Raw genomic sequence first — 24,808 nt, forward strand, 5'->3', positions numbered from 1 at the left:
TGCGCCATGGCACCCGCGGCGATTCCTTCAGCTGGAGGGGTAAAGGATGAGGAGCCAGGCGGCCCAGAGTTTGAGCCGGCAGCGGTCCCTTCCCCAGGCACACAGGGCTTGGGGACGTGGGACTGGCACGAGAGGTAACGAGGCTGGAGGCCGAGGAGCACGGGGCCACGCGGGGGTGGGACGATGGCCGAAGGGGCAGAGATTTGGCCCTGCAGCCTCCAGCAGGCGATGTGCAGTCTGCTGGGCCCAGCATCACCCCCTGCCCGTGCATGAAGGGATACACTGCAGCCAAGTATTAGTTTTGTCCAGAAAATACGAGGAGCAGATGAGGAGGACCTAGGTCTGAAGCTACGCAAACAGCAGCAGCGTCTGATTCCTCCCACAACAAAAGCAACGAGCCCACGAGTCCAGCGGAGAGCCGGGCACAACCGAAGGTTTGGCAAACAGGAGGAGAAAGCGTTCACCCAACGCAGGAGGCGGCAGAAGGGAGCCCGAGCCCTGCCGGGGCAGGGAAGGGAACCGCAAACAGGATGAACAAGAACGGGCTGGGGCTGCAGCAGGGAAGGAGAGGCGCGTCGTGCCGCGAGCACTGCAGGAGCCGGCCTCCAGCCCGGCACAGAGACCGCGGATCCGCGCCTTCTGGCCTTGGGTTCGAAGGCTGTGACCCCAAAATGAGATTTGGGTTGGTGGCTCCCTCGCAATCCAGCCTGCATACGTGGGTCCCAAGCATTTCCCACAGCTCCCCCAAATGCCGGGTGCTGCTCGGGTGCTCCCCGCTCTCCTATCAAGGGCAGCACCGCTGTGAATCCCGGCATCTCACGGAACAGACCGGAGGGATTGATCCAGCCATAAACGTGGCCTTCCCCTTACCTCCTGCCATCGCAGGATTGATCCCCGCACAACATGAAAAGCATGTGCTCACTTGTTGGCCTGGAGACCTGCCAGCAAAGCGTTTTAAGAGCAGTCCTGGAGCACAGATCCGACAAGGAGACAGCTTTCTGCTTGGGAATGCTGCACACACACAGCACCAGACATGAATAATTCAGCTCCATTAGGTGCCGAGACCTCTACAATCCACATCTCTGCACTGGGAAGGAGCCAGCGTATTAGAGACAAACCTGAAAGTTCACTTTCGGAGCTAGCAGCCAACTGCAAACACACCTAGAGAAAGCTATTCAAACAGAGCCAGGCAGCACTTCAAAAAGCACCAAGCCGAGAGCTGGGAAACCGCACGAGCCCCGGCTCTTTGTGCTGAAATACGCGCGGGATGCTCCGAGCCCGGCTCGCCGCCGCGCTACCAGAGGCCAGGAAACCAAGCTGGGGAGCGGCTGCAAGCCCAAGGGGGGCGAGGGGCAGGAGAAAGCGCTTCTCCTGGCGACAAGGCAGCCAGCCCACGCGTAGCAAGGCTGTCTCATACCCATGTGCTCCAGCCCGCAGCGCTCCAGGATCAGCCTCTGGTGGCTTCCAGACATGACTGACTGCAATTTTCACCCTGATTAACTTTCAGGAATGCCCGCGAGAAGGAGCGGCAAAAGAGGACGGAAAAAGCTCCTGGATGCGGCGCTTCCCCCGGCTGGGAGCGGAGGGCTCCGGCGCGCCGGTCTCGCGGGCATCCATCCCCGGGGAGGCACAGGGCAACGCGGGAGCGTGGTCCCTCCGTGCCACGAGGCCTTTCCTCCCGCCGCCCCTCGCTGGCAGCCAGCCTGCAGCTTTCCCCATACGCCGCCTCAACACCAGATCCCTTTTTGTTTCCTTTTACGACTAAAGCAAACTCCGAGGGGACGCGCCTCCCTTTCCAGGGCCGCCGCGCTCTCTCCCCGCTCGCCTCCTACCGCCGCGTTCGTAATCCCCCAGCTGGGCTTGTTTGGGTTGGATTTTTGTTAAGTAACTCCCGTGTCTTTTCTGCAGATTTCTTTTTAAGATGTTCCTTTTCTCCCCGCCCCCTCTCTCTAGAGATGGGGGAGAAAAAAAAAATAAAAAGAGAGAGAGAAAAAAAAAAAAGAAGAGAAATGTTGAATGAGAGCCAGCTGGCACGCACAAGAGGAGACGGAGAAATCTGCACAAAGGAGCTTCCTCACTCACTTGCTGCTTTCAGCTCCAGAAATCCGGCAGGGGAGGAGGGTTTGCTCTCCCCCGTGCATCAGTCAAGCCGAAGCAGACAAAGGAGATTTACCATGACACCCTCCAGAACTGCCACCCGACAGGGGCAGGGTTCCTCGATCGCGTCCGCACGGCGGGAGCCCGCGGCGTTGCGAAACCGAAACGCGGGGCTTCGAAAGCGGCCGCCCGGCGTGGCACCGGGCACGACCCGCGCCGAGGAGCCGCGCTCCTGCCTCCGCGCACCGGGAAAACTTCGGTGGCTCCCGGCTCGAGCGGGACGGCGCGGGCAAGCTGCCAGGAGCCAGCAGGCTGAGCCCAATTTGAATAAAATGGAGCCACCCTTCTCGTTTAATATGGAGGTGCGCCCCAGCGAGACTACATCTTCCAGCATGCAATGCAGCTGCAGCGCCCGGCGAGCGCTCCAGAAACTTACGCCGGGACTCCAAGTTTCCGTGGGCTGAGCCTTGACACCAGAGATGAACCTGACGCGGGGCACGAGTCGTTTGCTGGCGGTCGGTAGGAGCCTGCGGTGTCCAAACGCAGGCTGGGGATGGATGGGAGAGGGGAGCCCGTAGCCGAGGGGAGGCTGGGAGGCTCTGCCCACAGCAGGGTTTCAGGGTTACCAGTCGCGACGCCCACCTGCACCCAAACGCCCGGGTAAGCATCAATGTAACACTCAGCATCGGTCAAAAAATGTGGTTCAGGTCAGAGCTCTAGCTCGCATCCACCCCATATCTGCTGGGAACCCTAAAACGCAACCTTCGTGGCAACGTTCAACAGAGATTATCACAAAGAAGAGCAGCAAAACCAGAGGTGCAACAAAATACGGGCACACAGCACCAGACCTGAAGGAAACGCTTTGCTGGGCTAGCTACAGCTCAGCATTTACCTCTCCTGACACTTATTTAGCACCGATGCCAGACAGGCATTTAGGAGAAGCTCATTCAGGGACTGAAAACCCTCAGTGCTCTTGAACAAGGCTCGAGAGCAAAGCCAGCCCCGGCAGACCCCCACTCGCACACGCTCCCCTCAGCCCCCAACGAGCCAAACATGACCGGCAGCGACGTCACCGCTGCGTGAGGCACACAGAAAGGGGGGACCGAAAGGGAGGAAACGTTTCAGGCCTTCCTTATATCAGGAAACAGGAAAAGTGGCACGAGCTTGTCTTTAATCCTCCCATCACTCTTGGAAACGCCAGCACCAAAGTCACAATTTTTTGTTTGTTCGTGCCTCGAGAGCCGGTGGCTCTTCAGATTTACGGGTATTTTGGTTTGGGGCTCCTCAGCCCTCGTGGTTTTTTCAAGCTACCTGCCTCTGCACTGAATCAAATGCAACTCAGACATCTTCTGCCGACACGCAGGGAAATCCAAGGGCTTCCCATTTCAAGGCAACAAATGGCAAGAGAAACATCGCTTGTGTGCATGATCCTCAGCACCATCAGCAGGCACCAGGGTACCTGCAAACCCAGGTGAAGGCACCAAGCACCACCTCCTTCCATTCCGATACAGGACAACAGACACACGGCACCTTCTTGGCTCTCCCACAAACACGGAGCCACCCCCGGTACCTGGCTTGGACCTGCCGTGCTCACCAACACGCACACGGGGAGCGTACAATCAGGGATGCTCAACGGGGATCTGCTCTTGCACCACAGCTGCTCCTCAACTTGTACGTGAGGGTCCAACAAGAACCAGAATTACAGCACCGTCCTCACCCCAATCCTACAGCCCCCATCTGATCGGTGCAGATCACGGGTGCCGCCAGCTCCGAGCGTGGACCTTGTGGATGCTGGCAGCTACCTGGTGGCACCGGCAGCCCCTGGGAGCCACACCTGGCCAAGACGGGCTCAGAAACGCTTGGGAGCAGTCTGCAGAGCGGGATGGGTGCTACCAGCAGCGCCAGACCCAGTGCGGGTGCTCTCCTACCACGCTGCAGCTCGCTCCCGTTGAACCCAGTGAGCCACGCCGCTGCCGGCTGTGTCCAAAAATAACATGAAACACTCGAAACGGGACATCTGAGCGAAGCCGTTTGACTGGCACCGAGCTGTGCGTCGTGACGCTTCCCACAGGGACATATGGGACAAAGCTGGGGGTTGATTCTCCCTCATCCACGGAGCTGTTCTCCATTAGGAAACTGGAACGAACGCAGCCGTGCGTATTTCAAACCGGTCTGGTTACACCCTTGCTCACCCCAACACAGAAAGGAGCTGATTTATGAGAGGCTTAGAGATATCTGAATTGGTGCCCTGTCCTCGCCCACAGCCTCCAAGGGGGACCGGGCCAGAGAGCGCTTAGAAATAACCAAGAAGGCTCACAAATTGCAGATAAAGCTCCACGCAGGCTGGAGGGATGCCAACAGCCTGCAAAAGTCAGCAGCGAAAGGAAGCAGCGAGATGGATGCGATCAGGAAAGATCCCCAAAACATCAGTCACGGAGATGGGAAGAGAGAAAAGCTGGCACCGAGCGAAGGCGTGCAGCGGGCATAAACAACTGGCGGAGCAAACGCCGGGAAAAAAGGCAGCTTGGCCTTCTCCCCCGCTCGCCCAACGCTGTCCGCAGGGCTGCAGAGGCGCACCGGTGGTTCTGGCAGCAGCCCGAGCTGCTGGGCGGTGGTGGGAGCAGACCGGGCACGTCTCGGCAGCGAGCTGCACCCTTCCTCTCCAGGCCTTGGGAGGCAGGGAGGCTGCTCGCCTCGCCTCAGCCACGTCGGTGGGAGAGCACCCGGGCAGGGGGTGGTTCACAGGTCGACCTCTCCCTCCTGCCTTCACCACCCCAAGGAAGAGCCCCGGGGAGATGTGAACCAAGGGCTCTGCACCAGCTCCCAGCCACGCTCCCACCTGGGGCTCGACACAAAGGAAGCACTGAGCACATGCCAGGGCAGCACGATGCTTGTCCATGGAGGAGGACGGAGCGCTGCGTCCCCACCGCTCCTGGGACCGCAGGGCAGAGGCAGCGAGCTCCTGGGCTTGATTTTAATTTGAGGAGAGAGCACCGGCGGCCTTGGCCTTTTCCCAGGTGTCAGAGGAGGAAGAACATCTCTCCGCCGCTCCAAAAATGAAGGAGCCGCCACTTCCCCTCTTAATGCCTTTAATTCCCCTCATTCAATAACCAATTAGGGCACCTTGGCTACGCGAGCAAAGGCTTCATTTGCAGCAGAAGACTGTACGTGCGGCTGTAATCCCTCTTGCTGTCAAGCCATCAGCCTGGGAACACTTTGGGAAAAACCAGCCAGACTGCGAAGTGCGGGAGGAGGGAAGGCGGGCGCAGACAGGGACGGATGCAGGCACAGAGAGTACCAGACCAAGAAATCCCTCCAGCGCTTTATTTCCCCACCACCACCTTCTTTTTTTTTTTTTTTAAACGAGAGGGATAATAAATAGGTGTGTTTCACAGATTAATAAAGCGCATTTGCAAAGCTATGATATACATCAGAAAGTTGCTAATTCACGCTAATGGCCCATTGCAAATTACCGAATTTTGTGAATTAGCCAGCACGTAAAGGAATACAATACAAAAAAAAAAAAAAAAGCAAGAATCATGCATCAAAGTGTACTCGGCTTGTTTTGGTAGCTGTAGCCCAGCTGTAATTACTTGCGGCAATAAGTACAAAGGGAAGGTATGGATTAGATGCTAAACCAGAAAAAAAATGAAGAGAAAAGCTTCAGGACAAGAACCTTCACTGCAGCATCGCCCACCAAACCTTCTGGGAAGGAGCGTGAATTCTGCCGGAGAGCCTCCACCTCCTCCACGGGAGCAGGGCAGTTTGTGCCAGCCCCCCTCACACCTTCAGGAGCTGCAGGCAGGCTCCTGAGCTCTCCTCGAAGCACCAGCTCTCGGGGTAACTCAGAGCCAGATCTTGAGGGTCAGCCACGCGGAGATGCTCCCGTTGCACCACAACCCAGGAGGGGCTCCCTGGGTTTGTTAACAGCGCTCTGAAATCGCCTCGTTTTGTTACCGATAGATCATGGTACCCATGCCAAACGATGAGATGCTGCACCTGATGAAATGCAGTCCACAAACAGCCTTCCAGCTGTCCCGAGAGGCTGAGCAGACCCAGCAACAGCTCAAAGGGAACATCTCAGGCTGAAAAACTTTTCCGTGCCCATGACACGCTCGGTGACAGAGTGGCAAAAAGGGAGGTTATCTTCCCTCTCCTTGTTTCTTTTCTTGCTCCAGAAAACAAGGAAATGCATTGCAGAAGTTGAGCACTTAATGCTTAAATACAAGATCAAGATTCTCCTGAAGTTCTCTTTCCTCATCCACAACCACGCACTCACATCCTTCTGTACCTCTCTCCCCACACACACCCCCCTCACACCGCATCAGAGCTGACATTTAAACAGGTCCATCAGAGATTTCTTTGCATGTGAAGGACACTCAGCTGCGAAAAAAGCAAGACAACATCTCAGCTTCAATTAGGAAACAGATTTTTCACCGGAACCCAGAAGTGAAATAGGCATTTCCTTCACAGAAACTAATACATTTGACACACAAAAAAAAGAAATCTCAGAAGCAGCCAAAGTCACAGCCAGGTTTCCCAGACAGGCAGCCAGCCCCTTTTCCCTTACTACAAGGCCATCAGAGCACAAACTTTGCCTTCTCCCTGAAACCACGCTGCACCACAAGGCACTGATCCCAGTTAGCAGGAAAGTGCCTTTTTTGTGCTGCCGTGCCCTGATCGGGTCTTTGCCTTCCCTTGCACGAGAGCTGCTGAGGTCACATTGCTCTGCTCTGCACCCGTTCCACAGAGCAACCCCAGGAGCTGGGGAGGACGAACGGGACCATGAGGCTGGGTGCCAAATGAGCTCGCTGGTTCCTCACCTGCTTCTGCAAAGGCAGCCGAAGTACCCGTGTGCTCCGAGGCCACCCCAGGGAACCACCCGAGCCAGCAGAGCTCCGCAGAGCTCCCACACGCTTCACCCGTGCCCACAAAGCATCAGCAGAAAAGAGGTGCCAAGGGGGAACCCCAGACTAACGCTGCCTGGCCATCTCCAGGAGCTTTGGGAAGGTCGGCGTGCACAAACATCTCAAAAAGCCTTCCCACGAACAGCCAGCAGCCCCTGGGAAACGCGAGGCAGGTTTGGGAACAGCCCCGTGACTCTCGCAACACCATCTGGGGAAACTGCTGTCCACATCCCACAGCACACAGCACCAGGCTGCCCTGAAACAACGTACCTGGGAGCAGAAATACCATCCTCTTTACATAAGGCTCGGGATAAAGGGGACAAAGAGGCTTAGTGCCTTACAGCTGGCACCGGCATTGCATCAGCGCCCCGAGGCCTTAATCCGAATCTGAGCGCGGCCGCGTGGGAACGCAGCGAGGCTCCAGCCCACGGGGTCGACAGCAACAGGGCGAGTGAACAGAGGAGAAGCGTGCCCGGGAAACACCAAGGCAGTCAGTGCCAGAGACCGCTGCTCTCGCCGGGCGGCTGAGCAGCCCCAGGGCAGCTCCCGGCCTTTGTCACGGCCCGCGGTTACCGGCCGGGCACACGGAATCGATCCACGTGCGCAGGGACACCCGCGCAGAAGCACCAGATCCACGAGGCAACTCCTGGTGTTCTTTAACTCATGCAAAAAGGCAAGGAACGTAAAAAATACTGCGAACGCAAACCTAGAGGCAGATTTAAATTCAACATTGCCCAGTTCTCAAAGAGAACAAACCTGACCGACCTTGTTGTACATCACCAAGACGCACAAGCTGTTAGGTAGCTTCGACGTGGCTTGAGCATCCCCCCGCTGCCTTCCCGCCTCGTGAGCCATTTCTTCCCGCAAACGCTTCCAGAGAGCCAAAGGACTTCAGAGGAGAAGCTCTGGTGGCCGCAGGGCTGCGACCCAGGGTCACGGCCGCATGGCTGCTCGCGCTGCGGTTCCTGCAAGGGGCCTTTGCGACCTCGCCACTGCATGGAGGGAGAAATTATCCACCCTTCCCACCCAGCCCACGGCGCCAGGCTGCAGGTAGCTGAGCGTCCCTTACGCCAGCTTCTCCCTCAGAGCCAGGCTCTGCAAAAAATAATGTTGCCGCTCTGCAGGCGCGCAGAGGATGCGGTAACGTGCGCCGAGGCACCTCCACGCACAGCCCGGCACCTCCAGCTAACGAGCAGCCGAATGGCGACGCGCAAAGCGCACAGGCCCTCCGCTGGAAATGAAGTCCAAGCATGAAAAAAAAAAAAAAAAAGCCCCAGCGCCCCGGTCATACTCAATTACAGGTCATTACAACTTGTTTGATAATTAATTTCCTCTGGTGGCTCTAAACTGGCTCGGGGCCCTCGTCCTGAATGCGAGGCTGGTTTAGGTAAAACATTAAATCCTCGTTTTTTTGCACCAGCGAGATGGCCACGCTCCTGGCGCCGTGCACATCGCCCTTCCTCGGCGAGCTCTACCCCGCGGGGAGAGGAGAAAACGCTGGTGGATTAAAGGGGGTGGAAAAAGGACGAGGATTTCTGTTTTCGAGACCAAAACGGCCTCAGAACGATAAATTATAAATTATTCCGTTCAAAAGCTAATCAATAAAATAAGCTGACTGGATTTTTCGAGCGCTGTGCAGGGCTGTGTACTGCCAACAAAGAGCTAGAAATGTGCAGCATAATCCGATGCCGGAGTCATCACACAAAGCGTGGAAATAGGTTTTCCTGAGGATGTCCAGGCGAGGAAGGCTCGCACACCAGCATCGGCCCTGCTCTGAAAGTCAGCCCCGACACCGGCATCCTTATTCTTCTGGAGGGGGGGGAAAAAAAAAAAGGGCCCGCGAGCTCTTGGCCATACGTCACACAAAAAAATTCGTCTAACACCTCCTCCGAGGGAAAGGGCCTACCCAGAACGGGGGGAAGGGGGGAAAAAAAAAAAGGAAAAAAAAAAAGAGGCCTGCTGGGAGGTGGAGGGGAGCCAAGTCTGACAGACAAGACCTGAACCTGTGACCTTCCCTGTGTACACAATGGGCGGGAGGGAGGGAGCGCTTTATCTCAGGAGCGCCCGTTCTCACCCCTCGGCTGCACCCGGAGAAAACCGGAGCCGTTCGTGGCCACCGGAGCTGCTCGTGGCCACCGGAGCTGCTCGTGGCCACCGTGCCCGGCCGGCAGCTTCGGCACTTACCGCAGCCACGAGCGTCCCGGGGGGCTCGGGATGGGGCTGTGAGGAGCACGGCGATGGCTCCAGCACCGGGTGCTTGGGGTGCTCGGGGTGCCCTCGATTCCAGGCAGTGGAGGAGCCCCGTGCCCTCCAGCGGGTGCCCCCCCCGCGCCCCCAAACACAACTTACGCCTGGAAATCGCCTGGCAGGAGGCTCTCGCCCGCTGGCGGGGGGCACCCACGAGGTCCCTGCGGTGCCCAGGGCGCTGGGTGCGAGGGGAGCAGCCCCCCAAAAAGCCACCCCCGGGGGGGGGGGGGCTCCGGGCACCCTGAGGCACAGCGGGGACGAGCAGCGACCCCACAGCACCCAGAGCCCCACGGACACGGGGGGGGGGGGCTCCAGGGAGGGGGGGCGGCCCCTGCACACCCCCCACCCCCCAGGGGCCTGGGGGCACAAGGCGAGGCCCCCCCACACTGAGGGGTTTGGGGGGGGCAACGGCCACAGAGGGGGAGGGGGGGGCGTGAGGGGGAACCGGGACCAACGGTCCGGGAGGGGGGAGGGGGCGGCCCAACGGCCACCGGGGGAGGGGAAAAGAGGGGAAAAAGGGGAAAAAGGGGGAAAAAAGGGAAAAGGGGGGGGAAGCGGGGGAAAGGGGGGGGGTCCCGGCCCCAACGGCCGCACCGGGGGGGGGGCGGGCTCGGCCCGTGACGATCCCCTCAGGGAGGGAGGGAGGGGGGGGGGTGGGGGGGGGCACCGGGGGCGACGCCGTTCTCCGCCCCCCCTCCCCCTCCGGTCGGTGTCGGCACTCACCGGGCTCCAGCTGGCGTCCCGGCCGGCCCTAGGTGTCCTCCATGAGGGCCGCGGGGGGGGCTCCTGCCTGCAGCGGGCAGCTAGGGCCGGGCGGCGGGGCCCGCCATGCCGCCGCTCGGGGCAGGCCGCGCCGGTGTCCGCCTGGCGGGGCGGGGCGGGGCGGGGCGGGGCGCGCGGCCGCGGGATCGGCTCCGCTCGGCTCCGCTCGGCTCCGTTCGGATTCGTTCGGATTCGCTCGGCTCCGCTCGGCCCCGCTCGGAGGTGCAGCTCGCAGCGCGCCGCCTCCGTGCCCGGCTGGCCGCAAAACGCGGAGTGGAGCCGAGCGGAGCGGAGCGGGGAGCGCCCAGAGCTGCCCCAGGACGGGGGGGGTTTAGGGGAGGGTTTGGGGGCGCCGTGGGCTGGGGGTGGCTCCCAAGCCAGGTGGTGCAGCTGAGAGTCGAGAGGGGGTGTGGGGCAGGTGCACAGAGGTAATTCTCGGTCTGAAGCTGCTCACAGGAGCCGTGGGGGCCGTTTGGTCCCAACCCCAACACCCCAAAAGAGGGGAACCCCAATGGCACCCATGGGGACCCCTGGAAGGGCAGGGGGGCACCAATGGGACGGGCACTTGGGGCACATCCACCAGCTCCAGCCCCAACACATGGCAGAGGGCACCTCCTGGCACTGGGCAGCTCCCTTGGGGCAGGTTGTGGGGGTCCAGGAGGGTCCCCAAGGAGCAGGAGGAAGGGGCGGCAGCGCTTTGTGGGGGCTGCGGCCACACCAAAACCCCCCAGGGACTTGGGGACACCGAGGGCACGGTGGGGCAGAGCCTGGAGCGAGGTGGCACCGGGGAGCACGGAGGTGTGATGAGCAGGGGCAGGTCGATGCAGGGAGCTGCTGAATGTGAAGGATTAAGGAAAGGGGGAAATGAATCTTGCTCACAAGGCACAGAGGGTTTGTAACTCGCACACAAAGCTGCAGCAGGAGCAGCTTTTGCAGGGAGGCTGCTGCTCCAGCACAAACCAGGAGAGAGATGCACGGCCCAAAGGCACCATGCACCAACCCTTGGGGCAGGTGGGACCAGGGCCCACCTCCCACCCTGACTCCATAGATGTGCTGCGGGGCTGCAGGGTGCAGGCATCACAGCTGCTTGCAGCCATCCCACGAGCCCCACGTGGTTTCTTGGCCCAGCAGAAGGCATCGAGCACTGCAAGCCCTGCCGAGCACCCGGGAGCAGTCACGGTGTGCCATCCTGCGAGGCCAGAACGCGTCCCAGCCCAGCGGAAAGGCACGAGCTGCCTCTTTGCTTTGGAGGGGGACGCTGCCACGGCTGGGACAGAGCCAGCTCCGAGGGGCTGGGACGGTGGCTGGAGGCTGTGCCGCCTGCAGGCTCCCTGGGATCAGTCGTGGGGTCCCCACGGGGGACAGACACCAGCACCCGAATGTGTCACCGCATCAGCTCCACCTCCCACCCACCCCTTTCCGTGGCGCTGGGCCCTGGGCAGGGAAAGAGCTTGGTGAAAATACTTCTTTTAATGTTTTCCGAGTACAACACAGAGCGATACCCAACGGTGACATCGCAGCCTCCTTCCCGCGAGCACCTGCTCCAGAGGCGAGGGCCGCGGCAGCACCCGCGGGTGGCGGTCCCGGTGGCAGTGCCTTCATGGGAAGGTGGCAGCTCACAGCACTGCTTTCTGCTTCATCAACCCCTTCTTCGCTCCCTGATGGATCTTAGAATCCAGCTTCCCTGGAAAGAGAGGGGTGGGGGGGAAAGGGAAAAAAAAAAAAAAACCACAACCCTCATCAGTCTTTATTTTTAAATGCTATTTGCATTGCAAATCAGCTGGAGGCAGCGAGGTCTCCTAGTTAGTGTGTTGCTGTCACATTTAATTATCGTGCTTGAGGAGCCCGGCGTTTCCAGCCGCCATGCCTTCCCTCCGCAGGCGCGACACGGGAGCCAGGGGGGGCTCCAGCGAGGAGGAGAGCAAATTAACATCCAGGAGGAAAGCGATCGCTTTGCTCGCCCCCAGGATGCATGTCAACACGTTCGAAGGAAGCCCGCAGAGAGCGGGGACAAGCGGCGTGGCAGGGATGCGGCACAGCGAGCGGGCGGGGAGGGTCCCCCTCGCCCTGCCCAGACCCAAATTCTCCAAAGCAAGGAGAATTAGGAGAAGCTCCAGCCCAGCTACAGCACGGCCAGGGGAGCTCCCGGGGATGAGACGGCGCAGGCTCCAAACCTTTGGGCACTGCTCCTACAACTGCTGGTAAATGCCAGCGTGCCACGAGAAGCAGAAACTTGGCCAGAGACAACGGCTCTCATCCAGTCAGAGAGCATCACCTTCTCATCACGCTGAGAAAACTTCTCGTTTTAGCTCACAGAAGGGCCTGACAGCGCTTTTTTTCCAGGAGAGGCAGATGACAAAGCCGCTTTGCTCGTGGTTGTCCTAATGGGATCTCACCCCGGCCTCCCTGAAACTGCCTCCTTCCTTCAGCTTGAGTCACGGGTCAGCCTTGCTCCTCTCTGAATACAGAAGCCATAGATGTGCAAAAAAATACATATAAAAAAAAAAAAAAACATGAGTGAGCACTTGCAATTCACTGCGCCATCGCTCCACAAATGCCTACACCAGGCTATGGCTGTGGTTGAAATTGGTTGCAGGAACCAGGTGCTGCCGATGCCTCGGTGCGGCAGCTCCCAGGACCCAGCAGGGTGGCTGCAAAGCTCCCGTGTGCTGCTGCTGCCATCAGAAATAAACAGCAAAAGACCAGGCCCCCAGCAGGGCCGAGGCAGAGCATGCGGATGCTGCACGTCAGCCCTCCGAGTCACCAAACCGTGGGGTTTTGGCAGGAGAAAGGTGGCGAGTTCGTGCTCACTCCCCGCTCTGGTCTCCCAGCGCCAAAGCTCTGTCACGTCCAGAGCTGTTAGCTCCGTACTTAGCATGCCTGCCTGCTCCTCCCGGGTCCCCGAAGTGATCAGTAGGCTCCTCTGCTCTATCAGCTGGCAAAGATAAAACGTCACGTGGGTAACCTTTAAGAAAAGGCTAAAAATAAGGCAACGGCCCCAGGGTCCCCTTCTCTTTCCGCTCAGTGATTTAAGGACTCTCGTCTCGCAGGCAGCGCCGCGCTGTGTCCCCTCTCCCAGCCCCACTGCCACGCTCCTCCAGCCCTCGGCTGTTCAAGGCAGCTTTGGGAGCGCTGCTCCAGGGGGAGCTTTGCCCAGATTGAAGGAAATCTCCCCCGAGAGCCAGGGCTGAGCTTTGTCCCCACACGCTGAGACTAAGCAGGGACATGTTTGGGGAAAGCCGTGGTCACAAATGTGACACAAACGCCGTGCCCATCCCTTCCACGCAAACAATAACCCTGGCACCGAGTCGAGCTCTGTTTCTTTCTTCCTTCCCCAGGCTGCTAGAAACGACTAATTTGCAATGGAGAAGCATTCAGATGTCATTGCGGTGAGGTCCATGCTGTTATCTGGCAAGGAAAGCCGCTCGGGCTTGGCTTCCCAACAAGACAAACTGGCATTTTGTCACGGTTGAGCCAGGCTTCAAGGAGACCGGGGCAGCCAGCGAGCCCAGGTGGGGACGTGAGCCGGTGCAGCCGCTTCCAGCTCGGAGAGCCCCGCTTTTGACCGGCTCTCACGTGAAGCCAGCCCCTCATAAAACAGTGTGCCACCACCAGGAAAGGTCAAAGGCTCCCCCGCTCCTTCCCCCACCCGTCACAAACACTGTCTGTGTCTCCCCGGAGGGGGACGTGCAGCTCCACGACCTCTGCGCCGCAGCTCCCGCACTCTCTTGACAGATCCCGTGGGGAGGAGGGCAGGGGAGGCACGGCCAGCAGCAGGAGCGGGCCACGCGGGCGGCCGCGAGCGCAGCCGGCTTCCTTCCAGGCTGTTAGGCTGATCCTGCTCCAAGCAGGAAACTGTCACAACACAAAGGAGACGATGTGACAGATGGGGGGGCAGGCAGCGCCCGTGCCCGGAGAGGCAGACGTGCAGGAGGGAGCCAGCCCCGCGCCACGCAGCCGCTTCCCCTTCAGCCACCGCAGCTCTGCAGGGGCAGATGTGAAGGGGAAGGGGCACGGCGGCCAGGGCCTGAAAGAGTGGAGAGAAGCTGAAAATATAAATAAAAATAAAACGAAGGACACGGCAGCTGTTCCAGCGATGAGGCTGTTGTAGCGCAGCACAGACATTTCCATCCCAAATAACTCAGTACAGCCCTGACTGCTCACCGGCGCGCTGGAAAAGACCTGTCCCCGGGGGAGGACAGCGCCGCTAGCAAGATCCAAGCCCTCACATGAGCTCTGCAGCTGCAGATCACCGAGCATTGTTTGTTGCCATCGGCTGAAAGCACCTCCCAGATGTTGCTACAAAAGCCAGGGAATAAACCAAATTGTTTTGCCCTTCCACCCGCTCGGTACCACTGCAGGGAAGGTACACGCCGAGCGCCCGGGGAGAGAGCGAAGCCGTGGGAGAACGGTGCTCCTGCGAGTGGAGAAAGGGGAAAAAAACACCTCAGAAACAAGACAAAAACCCACACTGTGCTTCAAAAGGCCTTATTAACCAGTCCTGAGAAACCCTGCCGCTCCTGCGCCACCAGATAACTACTCCCTGAGAACCACGCTGCAAATGAGAAAGAAAACCCAGCCATCAGCTCTGCTAAACAAACAGCCAAGACTATTTCTGCTTATGCTGCTTTTAGCCTGTCAAATTAATTTTTCACATCCCCTGAAAGCATGTACGGTGCCTTCCCCAGGCTGTGTGGTGGGGAAGCTGCTAATAAGGATGGAGCTGACTGCAGACTCCCCAGCTGCTGCATCCATCCTCCATTCTTTTTACAGCAGCGGGCAGGAGGAACTGGCAGCCTGCGGAGGGCTGGTGGCTCATAAAAGGGACTAACGACGCTGGCAAGCAGAGCGCGGACAGATGCTGCGGCGCTTCCCCGCCAGCTCTGCCAGGACATCCCAATCCTGCCGGCCCGCGGCTGGGCTGGGGCAGCGCATCCATCTGGCCCCGCAGCCCTCGTTGCTTCAGCCTCTCACCTCCTCACAGGCGATTCGGAAAGGAAGGCAAGCAGCCAGCACTGAGCATGGAGCAGCGTCACGCCCCCCTCCTCGTCTGAGGATAAAGGGAGGCTTCTGCCTCGCGTCCTGACCCAGGCTCGGAGAGCTCGTGCCAGACGCGGATCAGCTGCAGACATGCGTTTCCTCAGAGCACGTGAGCGCTCTCTGAGTCCCGAGTGCTTGCAGAGGCAGGAAGAGGCATGTATTTAGAAGGAAACAACATCTGGGGAAAGGGGAACCGAAGACAAAAATATTACAGATGTATTTGAATCATTAAACAAACACCTCCAGATCAAAGAGCGCGGGGCAAAGGTTGTGAACTCATATGGCAAAGGCAAGCAGAGGTGGTGATGAGAGCAGGCAAGAAAGGCCAAGGGGGGCATCTGTGGAAACTTTACTACTTACAGATTTTGGGTTTTCCTTTGATGGGAAACTTCACAACCATCTCCTGGGGATTAGTGCAGATAAAGACAAATGGAGACCCAGACTCCTGGCTCAAATCCGGATACTGCAAAACACAGAGACACACACACAGCACAGTCAGGCGAACTGCAGCGGGCGTGAAGGGAGCTCAGCAGTGGGGAGCAGCACAAAAGGAAGCGCTTCCAGACAACCCCTTATTTCGGAGCCCAGCTATATATAGGCTGCACCAGCTCTGAGCCAGATCAAGAACTTTTAATGAAAGCAGTACGCTTGCAGGTTTGCCCCTTCTCATTTTTGCCTCTGCTGGGGTTCGCCCTGTGTCTGGAGCCGTGCACCAAGCAGATCCCCGCACGCTCCCTCGGCACAGACCTGCGTTTTGCTGCCTGAAGGTGTGGTTTCACACTTGGCTTACGCCGACCCAGAGCGTGGGCTGTCGCTGCGAGGCTCTGCCCTCCCAAGCTCGCCGGCTCACCGCCTACCTTGTGCTGGCTCTAACAAGCACGAGTGATCCTCAGCCTGCTGCGCTCCAGCTGACTGCAAACAGCACAGCGGCGCTTCAGCCAGAACAGCCTGGGCAGCCAGCACAACGAGGCCATGACCACCAGAAGAGCAGCAACACCTCTTCTGCTGTGACAGCCCTCCCAGCTCCAGATACAGCCCCATCCACTCCCCATGAGGCAGATCCGTGCTTGGTCCAACCACGCTGATTTGGAGAGCACGCACCGTCCTGCTGTGGGACACAGCCCTCGAGAATCACCTGCATCTAATGGGTGAGCAACCAAGAGCAGCGGGTAGGAAATGGGGCGTTATGGTGCAGCAACAGCTCGGCCCCAGAGCCCTTACGCAGCTTGTGACAAGGCCAGCTCCTCTGGGCCAGGCACCTCAGGACAGGAGCTCACACAAAGGTCTCCTGAGAGATGTGAAAACATCAGGGAATTTTACAGGAAGAGTGTAAACAGAGCACTTCTCTCGTTAACCACAGGGAAAGGGAAAAAAAACAACACTGGGTGAGAGAAGCGCATGGAAGTCCTGTCTGGATGCAGCTCAGCCTCGCTGGGTTAGAAGGGAAATGCAACAAAAAAATGCAAATACCAACCAGCCCTTCAGACCCTCCGTTGGTCGCAGACCTTGTGCTGCCGGGAGTGCTATCTGCCCCTCCAGGTGAGGGCAACGAAGGAGCTCCAGCCCAGGAAACGCTGCAGAAACAGGCAGGGGAAGCTGTTTCCCTTCCCCGGGAAAGCTGCCTTTTTCTCCCCTGCCTTCCTCGAGCAGATCCGCTGAGGCTGGTGTACGGGACAGGATGCCAAACCAGATGGAGCAGTGTGTCCTGGCAAATCCCCCATTTGTTACTAACAAATGACTTCTAGGCTGAGTGTTTGAAAAGCTCTCCCTCTCTCACAGATCTGCCAAGATGAGTTTGGATTTGCCCTGGAACAGCTGGGCATGGAGAGCAGAGCAGGGAGCAGCCCACTTCGCCGGCGCTGTAGCAGGGTTTGGCAGCGCTGCCGGCAGTTAGGGGAGATTTACAGAAGCCTGACACTAGGAGTGGATCAACTGGAAAGTGTTTCCAGCCCCCTCATTTTACAACAGCGTGGGCCACGCTCGCCGAGCGAGAGAGATGTACAGGCACTGAACTGCTCTGTGCAACACCCGCGCTGGGAGGGAAGGAGCTGCGCTCATCTGTGCGGCACGCAGACGCCCTGCTGCACTGAGCTGGCATTGGACAGGTTTCTCCCTTTCTTTTTTTTTTTTTTCTCCTCTCTCTAAGCCACGTTACTTGACTTGCTTCCATGGCTCCACGCCGATGCCAAGGATTTTCATTTCCCATCTGCAGGGAGGGAGGATCTTGGAAGGTTACAAAGCGCCAGTGTGAATATCCCCGGCCAACGCCTGGTGAGTGCGAAATGCTCGCCCGGCTTTATTGCTCTCGGTATCACACGGCCGAGCGGTCGCTCTTCAGAGCCAGGCATCTGACTGCCCCAGCAGCTCCCACAGCAGCGGGGTCTCTGCAGCTCACCCCGTCAAGCTGGGGGGACTCAGCCCCCTCCCTGGGGACAGCGGTGGTGTCCCTGTACGACACGTGGCTCGGCCACGGCTTCTTCAGCCGGGCTGCACACCCAGCATCAATGTGCCATGGAGGACTTGGTGCCTGCAGTGGCTTCCCAAATCCCTCCCAGGTGGAGCTGAGCAGCAGAGTGTCCCCCTCGCCCCTCACACAGGCCCCCACAGTGGGGAACAGCCTCACAACAGGCACTGAAAGCCAGGCTGCTTCCTCCGCTGAGAGATTTCATCCAAAACCAGGCTCAGCCCTTCAGTTCCACACGCTTAAAGCTCAATCCAACCCCAAGGCCGAGATGGATGCCACAGCTGCGACTTGGGTTTACGCTGCCATGCCGCAGCCTTTCATCTCCTCTCCCAGGGTACGGTTCTGTCCGCGTGCCAACGCCGCGCAGCCTCCGTGTCCTGCATTTTAAAAGCTTCAGCCCTTCCTCTGGCATTTCGCCCCCAGGAGGCAGGGAAAAGCGCCTTGGCGAGGGGCTCCCAGCTCAAACTCCCGACTGTACCCACCCCAGAGGTCTCCTGCCCTGTCTTGGTGAGCACCAAAGGTGGAATATTCCTGCCTCCTGGGGCTGAGAAAAAGCCGTCAGCCTTTCATCTGCTTCCAGAGAGACGCACTCAGGTGGAGGAACGGGGGCTGAGCCTCCCAAAGGGCCAGGCCCTGCTCTCCCCCTGCTCCCAGATGCACAGGCACGTCCCAGGGACTCACCAGTCCCTTCTGGCACATTGATTCAACTCATTCATCCTGCAGAAAGTTAGTCCCACCAGCAGCACCCTCCTGTAGCACTGTGCAGTCACCGTCCAAGGGAAGAGCAACGTAAAGAAGCCATCTGTGGGCACCGTGCCCCCATACCAGCACCAGGACCACGACAGACGTCGTGGCAGCACAGGGGCTCTCCCCGCAGCTTAGCTCAGTGCTAGGAAATCAGCTCCCACCTGCCACGCTCTGAAGATGCCTCTCCTATCGGCGACTGCTGGTTGACTTCTGTTCTCGTCTCAGCCACTGGCACCGGGACGTGGAACACATACATTTGTCTCTGTTAAATTCTCCACAGCTGCCCAAGTGCCTAATGAGTAAAAAATTTGTTTCTCAAAGTGCCTTTGGCACTTTGGATGGCTTTTAATGGCAGTTACACTCCTTGGCCACGCTGAGAAAGTTCTCCTTCTGTTCAGCTTTATGCAATCCTTCCCATCCAATTTCCTCCTCAAACAATACCCTGATTCCTCCCTCTCCCAAAAACATTTTCCCGAGGCAATGGGATTTCCATCCTACTGTTTTTATCAACTGTGTGCAGCTTTTCTGGACCAACAACTGACCCCTCAACGCTTCTGCTTTGGGCAGCAAGAGGTCAGCCGCGTCAGTCTGCAACCTACCACACAGTAAGCTTAGGAGGCAAAGGAAAAAAAAAAAATCTACTTCCAACTACCATGGCCCACAGACAGCAACTGCTGCCCATCAGCGCTTTAGCAAGCGTGAGACTTGTAGGAAAATGCCAAAAGCCAAATCTAGAGTGCCAGAGAAAGAAGACAGAGCATGTCCCCGGTAGAAATGGCATGCAACAGCTCTTTTTTCTTTAAATAAAACTCCAAGGTGAAGAGAAAGGGCAAACTGCACTCCCTCACTGCAAGAGGCCAAGAATCCCACCCAAGCAGGAGTTTTCATGGGGGATGTTCCTTCCCAACGCACTCGTCCTATTAATCTTGAACGCGTTAAGCAAGACAGGTGCCAGTAGTGCAGGGCTCTGGCATTGCCTCTCCAGGGAATCAGTTCAGCATTTAGGAGAAGGTGGCTACAAAGGCTCTCCAATTCTGCAGATAAGCCAGAAAGCTCTACAGAAAGGGGTTGCACAATGTAACAACAGCATAAAGAATAATTTGGTCTCCTTCCAGTCCTTCTGCCACCTCGTAGCAGGCTCGCAACGTGGCTGTTGGGAGGACGGTGGGCGCCGTGGGCTGCAAACAGCAGGCACAGTTTGCCAACTGCTGCTCCAGCCCACGTCTCCGCGTGGTCCAAAGCCCCACGTCCACCCCGCATGCGGCTGCGTCAGCGCAGCCACCGCCCTCCCTGCTCACCCCGGCCACCAGCAGATGTAAGCTCCCATCTCTGCTTCCACTCAGGCTTCCATTTGCTGCTAACAGGTTTGTAAGATCCTAGCTGTGAAGAGATTAGCAGGGAGGAGGAAAAAAAAAAAAAACACACCACCACCAACAAAAAACAGATCTCAAGGCAGCTTAACGCACAGAGAGAGCTCGAGGTTAAATGGAGCATCTGAGCACGAGCTGGAAAAGGGAGCTGCGTGCTGGGCTCCTCCAAAAGCCAGCCACCAGCTTCGCCAGCGCCCGCCCTCTCTCTGGAGCCAGCGCTTTGAACATGCATTAAGCGGCTATCAGATGTCCCCAACAGCCACCCCAATCAGGCTGCAGGCAGGGATAATTGCTAATGAATGTTCCCTACACTTTGTTTTCGCCGTCCCTCATCTCCCATCACCAGCTTGTCAAGGCCAGAAATAGCAGCAGGCCTGCCTTGCCTCCCCACTCCACAGCCCACAGCAAAGAGCAAAGGAGGAGCTCAGAGGCAGCGCGAGATGAACCCATCCTCTCTGACACTCTGAGAAAAATCCCTATTTCCCTGCAATTTCTCCCCCAGCAATCTGTTAAGGTGACAATTTTTTCCCCTAATTTTCCCCAGCTGGATGTGGGTGCCATGCAGGGCTGCCCAGACCCCGCTGGATGTTTTTCATCCCAAAGGACATCCCCGCTTTCCTCCCGTTTCTCCCTTGCTGCCTGTGCCTCCCAGGGCTCCCGGGACGGGCACTGTTTCTTTGGGAACCCGCAGGAGCGCTGCCCTCGGGCCAGCCCACTCGCACCCTCCATTTCTTCACCCCTCTCCCTAAATCTGCAATCGCTCTATCCCAAGCGCCTCGACCAGAAGGCAAGGGGATTGCAGCAACCGAAGGAAAACGTGCCAGGGGAGCGGAGCCGTCGCTAACGAGATGAGCTCTGCTCCGGTGAATCCAAGGCAGGAACAAAGGCGCCGCGTGCGACGGAGCAGAGGTTCTGCGCAGCACAAAGCGCAGAGCGAAAAACATCCCCCGGCGGCTCCGCCGGCGACCTTTCGAGCTCCTCTCTCGCTCTTATCACCACACAAAAAGCCGAAGGAAACAAACAGGAGATCGAAGGCTAAAAATACTGCGTGGAAACAGCCCCGGCGTGTGCGTGTGCCCCCCCCCCCCCCAGCCTGAGAGGCAGAGCTCTGCAATGCGGCCTGCTCTCCTCGCTCGCTGAGCACGGCACAGCCCAGCGCCCGCAGGCCCCGGTGGCGGAGAATTGCACTCTGGAAGCTGTAGTCCCGCTGGGCCGGCCGCCCTCGCTCCATCTTACGGCCACCAGGGCCGGGGGGCCGCTGGGGTGACCCCGGCGGAGCACAAAAAGGAGGTGGAGGTCGCGGTGAGGGGACGGGGGTGTTCGGCAAGGGGTGAATCATTTTCCTGGCATGGCTGCTCGGAGTGCTGAGGGGAAGGCAGCCGGTGCTGCCAGGCAGCGCAGGGCCAGGACACCAGCTCGAGCCCTGGCCTCCGCTTCCCCCGCCGCTCTCGAAGAGCTTCAAAATAAAAGAGGCAGCACTGGAAAGCGAGGCTGTCTGGAAAGAATAAAAGCGAGCAGAACCCATGTGTTGGCAAGAGCGCTTGATTATTCCTCACCGTAAAACACATTCAAGAGGGAAAAAAAAAAAAAAAAAAAAAATCTTGGCAGAGACGGTGTCCCTCCGAAAGAGCTGGGCTGCTGTAAGCAGGCCCGCGCGCAGCCATAAATCAGCCTCCCCCAGCAGGCAGAAACACGCAGCGGGCTCTGCCCCGAAGCTCCAGGAGTTACGAGAAGCTGAGGAGCGAGGGGAACGGGCGGCAGAGGGCTCCCCGCGAGGCGAGGGGAGGTCTGCGAGCCCGTCCGGCCTCCCCGCGACTTCCTTCACCCAGTTCTCCTCGTGATTTGTGGGCCAGGCAGATCCACTCTTCTTTCATGCCTCATAAGCTTCATAGCTGTCAGCCTAACATAACAGGTAATTAACTACTAAACAGCCATTTTCTCCTCCTCTCCTGAGGGAAATTGCTCACCATCCAGCTAGAAAATGTTTCTTTAGTGGTTTGCAAAAAAAGAGAAAAGAAACTCAGTAGTTCCTGGCAAGCGACAGGGCTGCCGCGGCCAAATGGGGGCATTTATGGCAATGCTCGCGGCATGGACGCTAGTCCCTGTGCTTGTAGGATTCAGGAGGAACAGAGCCCTCAAAACGGAGAGCGAGGGCACGTATCTAGCTGTGTAGCTGCCAGTGCTGCAGACTCCCTGATTCCAGTTCATGTGCCACCAGCAATAACCCAGAGCCCTGCTCACAGCTGCCCTGCGGGCTGCAGAAGAGCAGCTTAGGTACAGCTGCAGACAAAATGGATCCAGGGCTCGAAGCTCAGTCACTGGCCCTGCAATCAGGCAGCAGGTAGGAGCTATTTAACACCAAGAAAAAAATAAATTCCCCCGTTTCTCGCTGCGTGCGGGTCCAGCCTTCGGTGACAGGCAGCCCCAGCGGCGTCCTTCCTTGCCGCTTGCCCAAGGACAGGCGTGTTGAAGCAGCTTTTCCCCATCTGTTGTTCTGACAGCGGCCGTCTCCACCGCCTCGTTACACGGACGGTCACTTTCGGGGATTATCTAACCCATCCTGGCACAGCAGCCCGCACGCTGAAGTGCTTGAGGGCACGGCAAAGACGACTCCGATGGCCAAGGGACGCGGGTTTGCTGCTGCTCCGAGTGGCCTCTTCCCGGCAGCCAGTTTTGGGAAGTGCTCGCAGAAAACCAAGCGCTTCGCTCTGAGTTTTGATCTCCCTCACAACAGGGTCTTGCATCACGCTTCCAACTTTCAGCAAGCGTTCAGGCATCAGCTTTTAAGGCCCCATTCCCGCTGCCTCAGCCCAGGCCAAACGGGCTTCTGGCCCGCGACAAACACAACGCTTTCCTAAACAGAAATCCCAAAGCAGATCCAAATTTCTAGAAATGCCAGATTTTATAGCCTGAGGCAGAAACATCCAGTACTGCAGCCTTGAGAACAGGCACCTGAGGAGCTCTGCACGCAGCTCTCGGGCAAAGACCACCGCAGAGATACAGAAGGGAAGGCTGGGTTGGAGGAGGGATGCTCAGCCACGTTTGATCCAAATCAAGAGAAGAGGCAAAAAGAAAAAAGCAGGATGGCAAAAAACAAAAACAAAAGCCGGCAGCCAAACTTTTGTTTGAAAGCCTGTCAGGTCTAGACTGCAACGTGTGAGGAAGGAACAGCTCAAAACCACAGCTGCTAATGGTTATGGATTTGGCAATCAAAATGTCTTTGTTAAAAAAAAAAGTTAACTGCCTTACTATTGAGGTTACAAACCGCAGCCTTGATGCATTGTTGCAGTCAACATCCTCCCTGCTGTTTTTGAGAGCTTACATCTGCTGCTGGCAGATAATGTGCTGGCATAGGCTCCCTTCATGAGAATGCACAAGGAATTTTGCTAGCCTGCCTTCCTTTCCCCTTCTTCCCACAACGATGCCTGTCGGTTGGTGCCTGTTCTGCCCCTCGCAGGCCTGGCTGGTACCGAGCAGACGCGCGGGCAGCGGGGGCGGCAGGCTGGGAGCCCCGCAGGATCCTGCCCCCGGCCGGGCTGATCCATCCATGGGTGTTCTCCGCCTCCCAGCCCGGCTCGAGTTGTGCTTCTCCACCACAAGCTGTACTTTGATTCAAAGGGCAGGGGAAGCAATTAAAATGTAATAAGTAATAACAGGACTTTGAAATGTAGATTTAATATTTAAGCTCGTTCTGGTGCACTGGATTTGAAGCACTGAGCTGTCTGCCAGGGCCCTGATCCTCAGGGAGACCCGGGGACCCCAGCAGTGCCAGGGCACATCACATCCCCTCTGCTCTCCCAGAGTCAGCCTGTGACACAGGACCCAGAGCCACCAACACCCTTCTGAGGCTCAAATCTCAGCCCGAGAGAGCACCCGCCCGTGGTAAACCTACACGCAGCGCAAGAAGGGCCCGAGACATTTATAGAGTGCCTGACGACCATCGGGGGAAACTGGGTGGACTTGGAAAAATATTCAGTAGTGTAATAGGCTCAGCTGAAAGAACCATTTCATCCTCCTGTGCCGAGGGACCGTGGAGGCAGGGCTAACCTCAGCTGCAATGCAGCCCCACTGCTCACGCTGTCAGACGAAACCACGGCAATAAGGAGGAAAGAGGCAAAGGGAGGGGGGTGGAAATGAGGGGAAACCAGGGCACCTGCTTCTGCTCAAGCCACTCAGAGCGCCTGCACCCTGCTAGATGCAGCCAGGCATTTTCAATCAGCTTCATAAAATCCTTACCCCTCGCTTTGAAACTCTGATTTATGGAAGGCCAGCACAGCCAAGCTCAGCAGGTGAGGAAGATTATTTGAACTTGGAAAAATCTGACTTTGGTGAGCGCAGCTCTGCGTGGATAAAGCCTCCACATCCCTGCCCTGCTTCATTTCAGCAACCGCCACTCCCCACCGTGACCCTTGCTGCTCCCTTGCTGCCACCCCTCGAGGCTGATGATGCCGGCGGCAGTCTGCCCGTGCTATCGATTCCCTCACACCAACACCGCGCCGCTTCTCACGGGTGAAGGTGTGACAGAAGCAGGATGTGCATCCCAATGGCCTGCGTGCTCAGGGTTAGGGAATCGATGCCATGCAGATGAAAGCTGGAGCAAGCACAGTCCCCGAGCCCTCGCAGGCTTACGGCAGCGGCTGTTTTTGTAGCTGCCAGCACCCTCCCCACCCATTTAGGGTCACCGGCTAAAGCACGGTCACGGCTCAACCCAGTGGAACTAGGACTGGAAAGCCAGGGCGCAGGGCACCTGAGCAGCAGCCAGGCTTGAGGTCGATTTTATCTAAGCCTTGGTTTCAGGATTAATAAAAACCAAACAGCAAGAAGAAGGCAAGTATCAGTGACCACATCTGAAAGAAAAAAAATTCCCAGATCACTGACTAGTTTGTTAAAAATGGTAGCAGAGGCTAAGTCCACAGTCATCATTAATTAAGTCATATGCTTCAGCCTTGGCTTCGTTTTTTTTCCCTAGGGTCTATGAAACCAGAGGAGAGGGCAAGCTAGCCTCTATCATTCGATTTCTTTGGCATGTTAATGCATTCCTAAATTAATCATCATCAAGTGACAATCTCTCCTTCATCTTAACAGACTGAGCAGTGGCCTCAGTAAACCTGCTGGCTTATGCAAGGCAGCTGGAGCATTAGAACAGCCTCTGATGAAAACCAAAGCACTTCACA

General features: G+C 57.7%; 2 protein-coding genes across 6 annotated transcripts in view; both read right to left on the reverse strand.

Moving 5' to 3' along the window:
* The window catches only part of ZNF609 (zinc finger protein 609), a 50,735-nt gene extending 40,587 nt beyond the window's left edge, over positions 1 to 10,148 (reverse strand). For all 4 annotated transcript variants that reach the window (XM_068696380.1, XM_068696379.1, XM_068696382.1 and 1 more), the window contains exon 1: positions 9,975 to 10,148. The gene's annotated coding sequence lies outside the window, so the exon portion shown is untranslated. The remainder of the gene's footprint in view (positions 1 to 9,974) is intronic.
* A 1,316-nt stretch (positions 10,149 to 11,464) lies between these two features.
* The window catches only part of TRIP4 (thyroid hormone receptor interactor 4), a 31,437-nt gene continuing 18,093 nt past the window's right edge, over positions 11,465 to 24,808 (reverse strand). The window contains exons 12-13 of one of the 2 annotated variants that reach the window (XM_068695536.1): positions 15,414 to 15,516; positions 11,465 to 11,697 (exon numbers count right to left, since the gene is read on the reverse strand). In XM_068695536.1, the coding sequence (XP_068551637.1) occupies positions 11,630 to 11,697; positions 15,414 to 15,516 (171 nt within the window). In that variant the 3' untranslated portion in view covers positions 11,465 to 11,629. Of the gene's footprint in view, positions 11,698 to 11,745; positions 15,232 to 15,413; positions 15,517 to 24,808 lie in introns of those variants that run through there. The other variant, XM_068695537.1, reaches the window with a different exon arrangement.

This window comes from Anas acuta, chromosome 12 (assembly GCF_963932015.1).
Source record: "Anas acuta chromosome 12, bAnaAcu1.1, whole genome shotgun sequence".
NCBI lineage: Eukaryota > Metazoa > Chordata > Aves > Anseriformes > Anatidae > Anas > Anas acuta.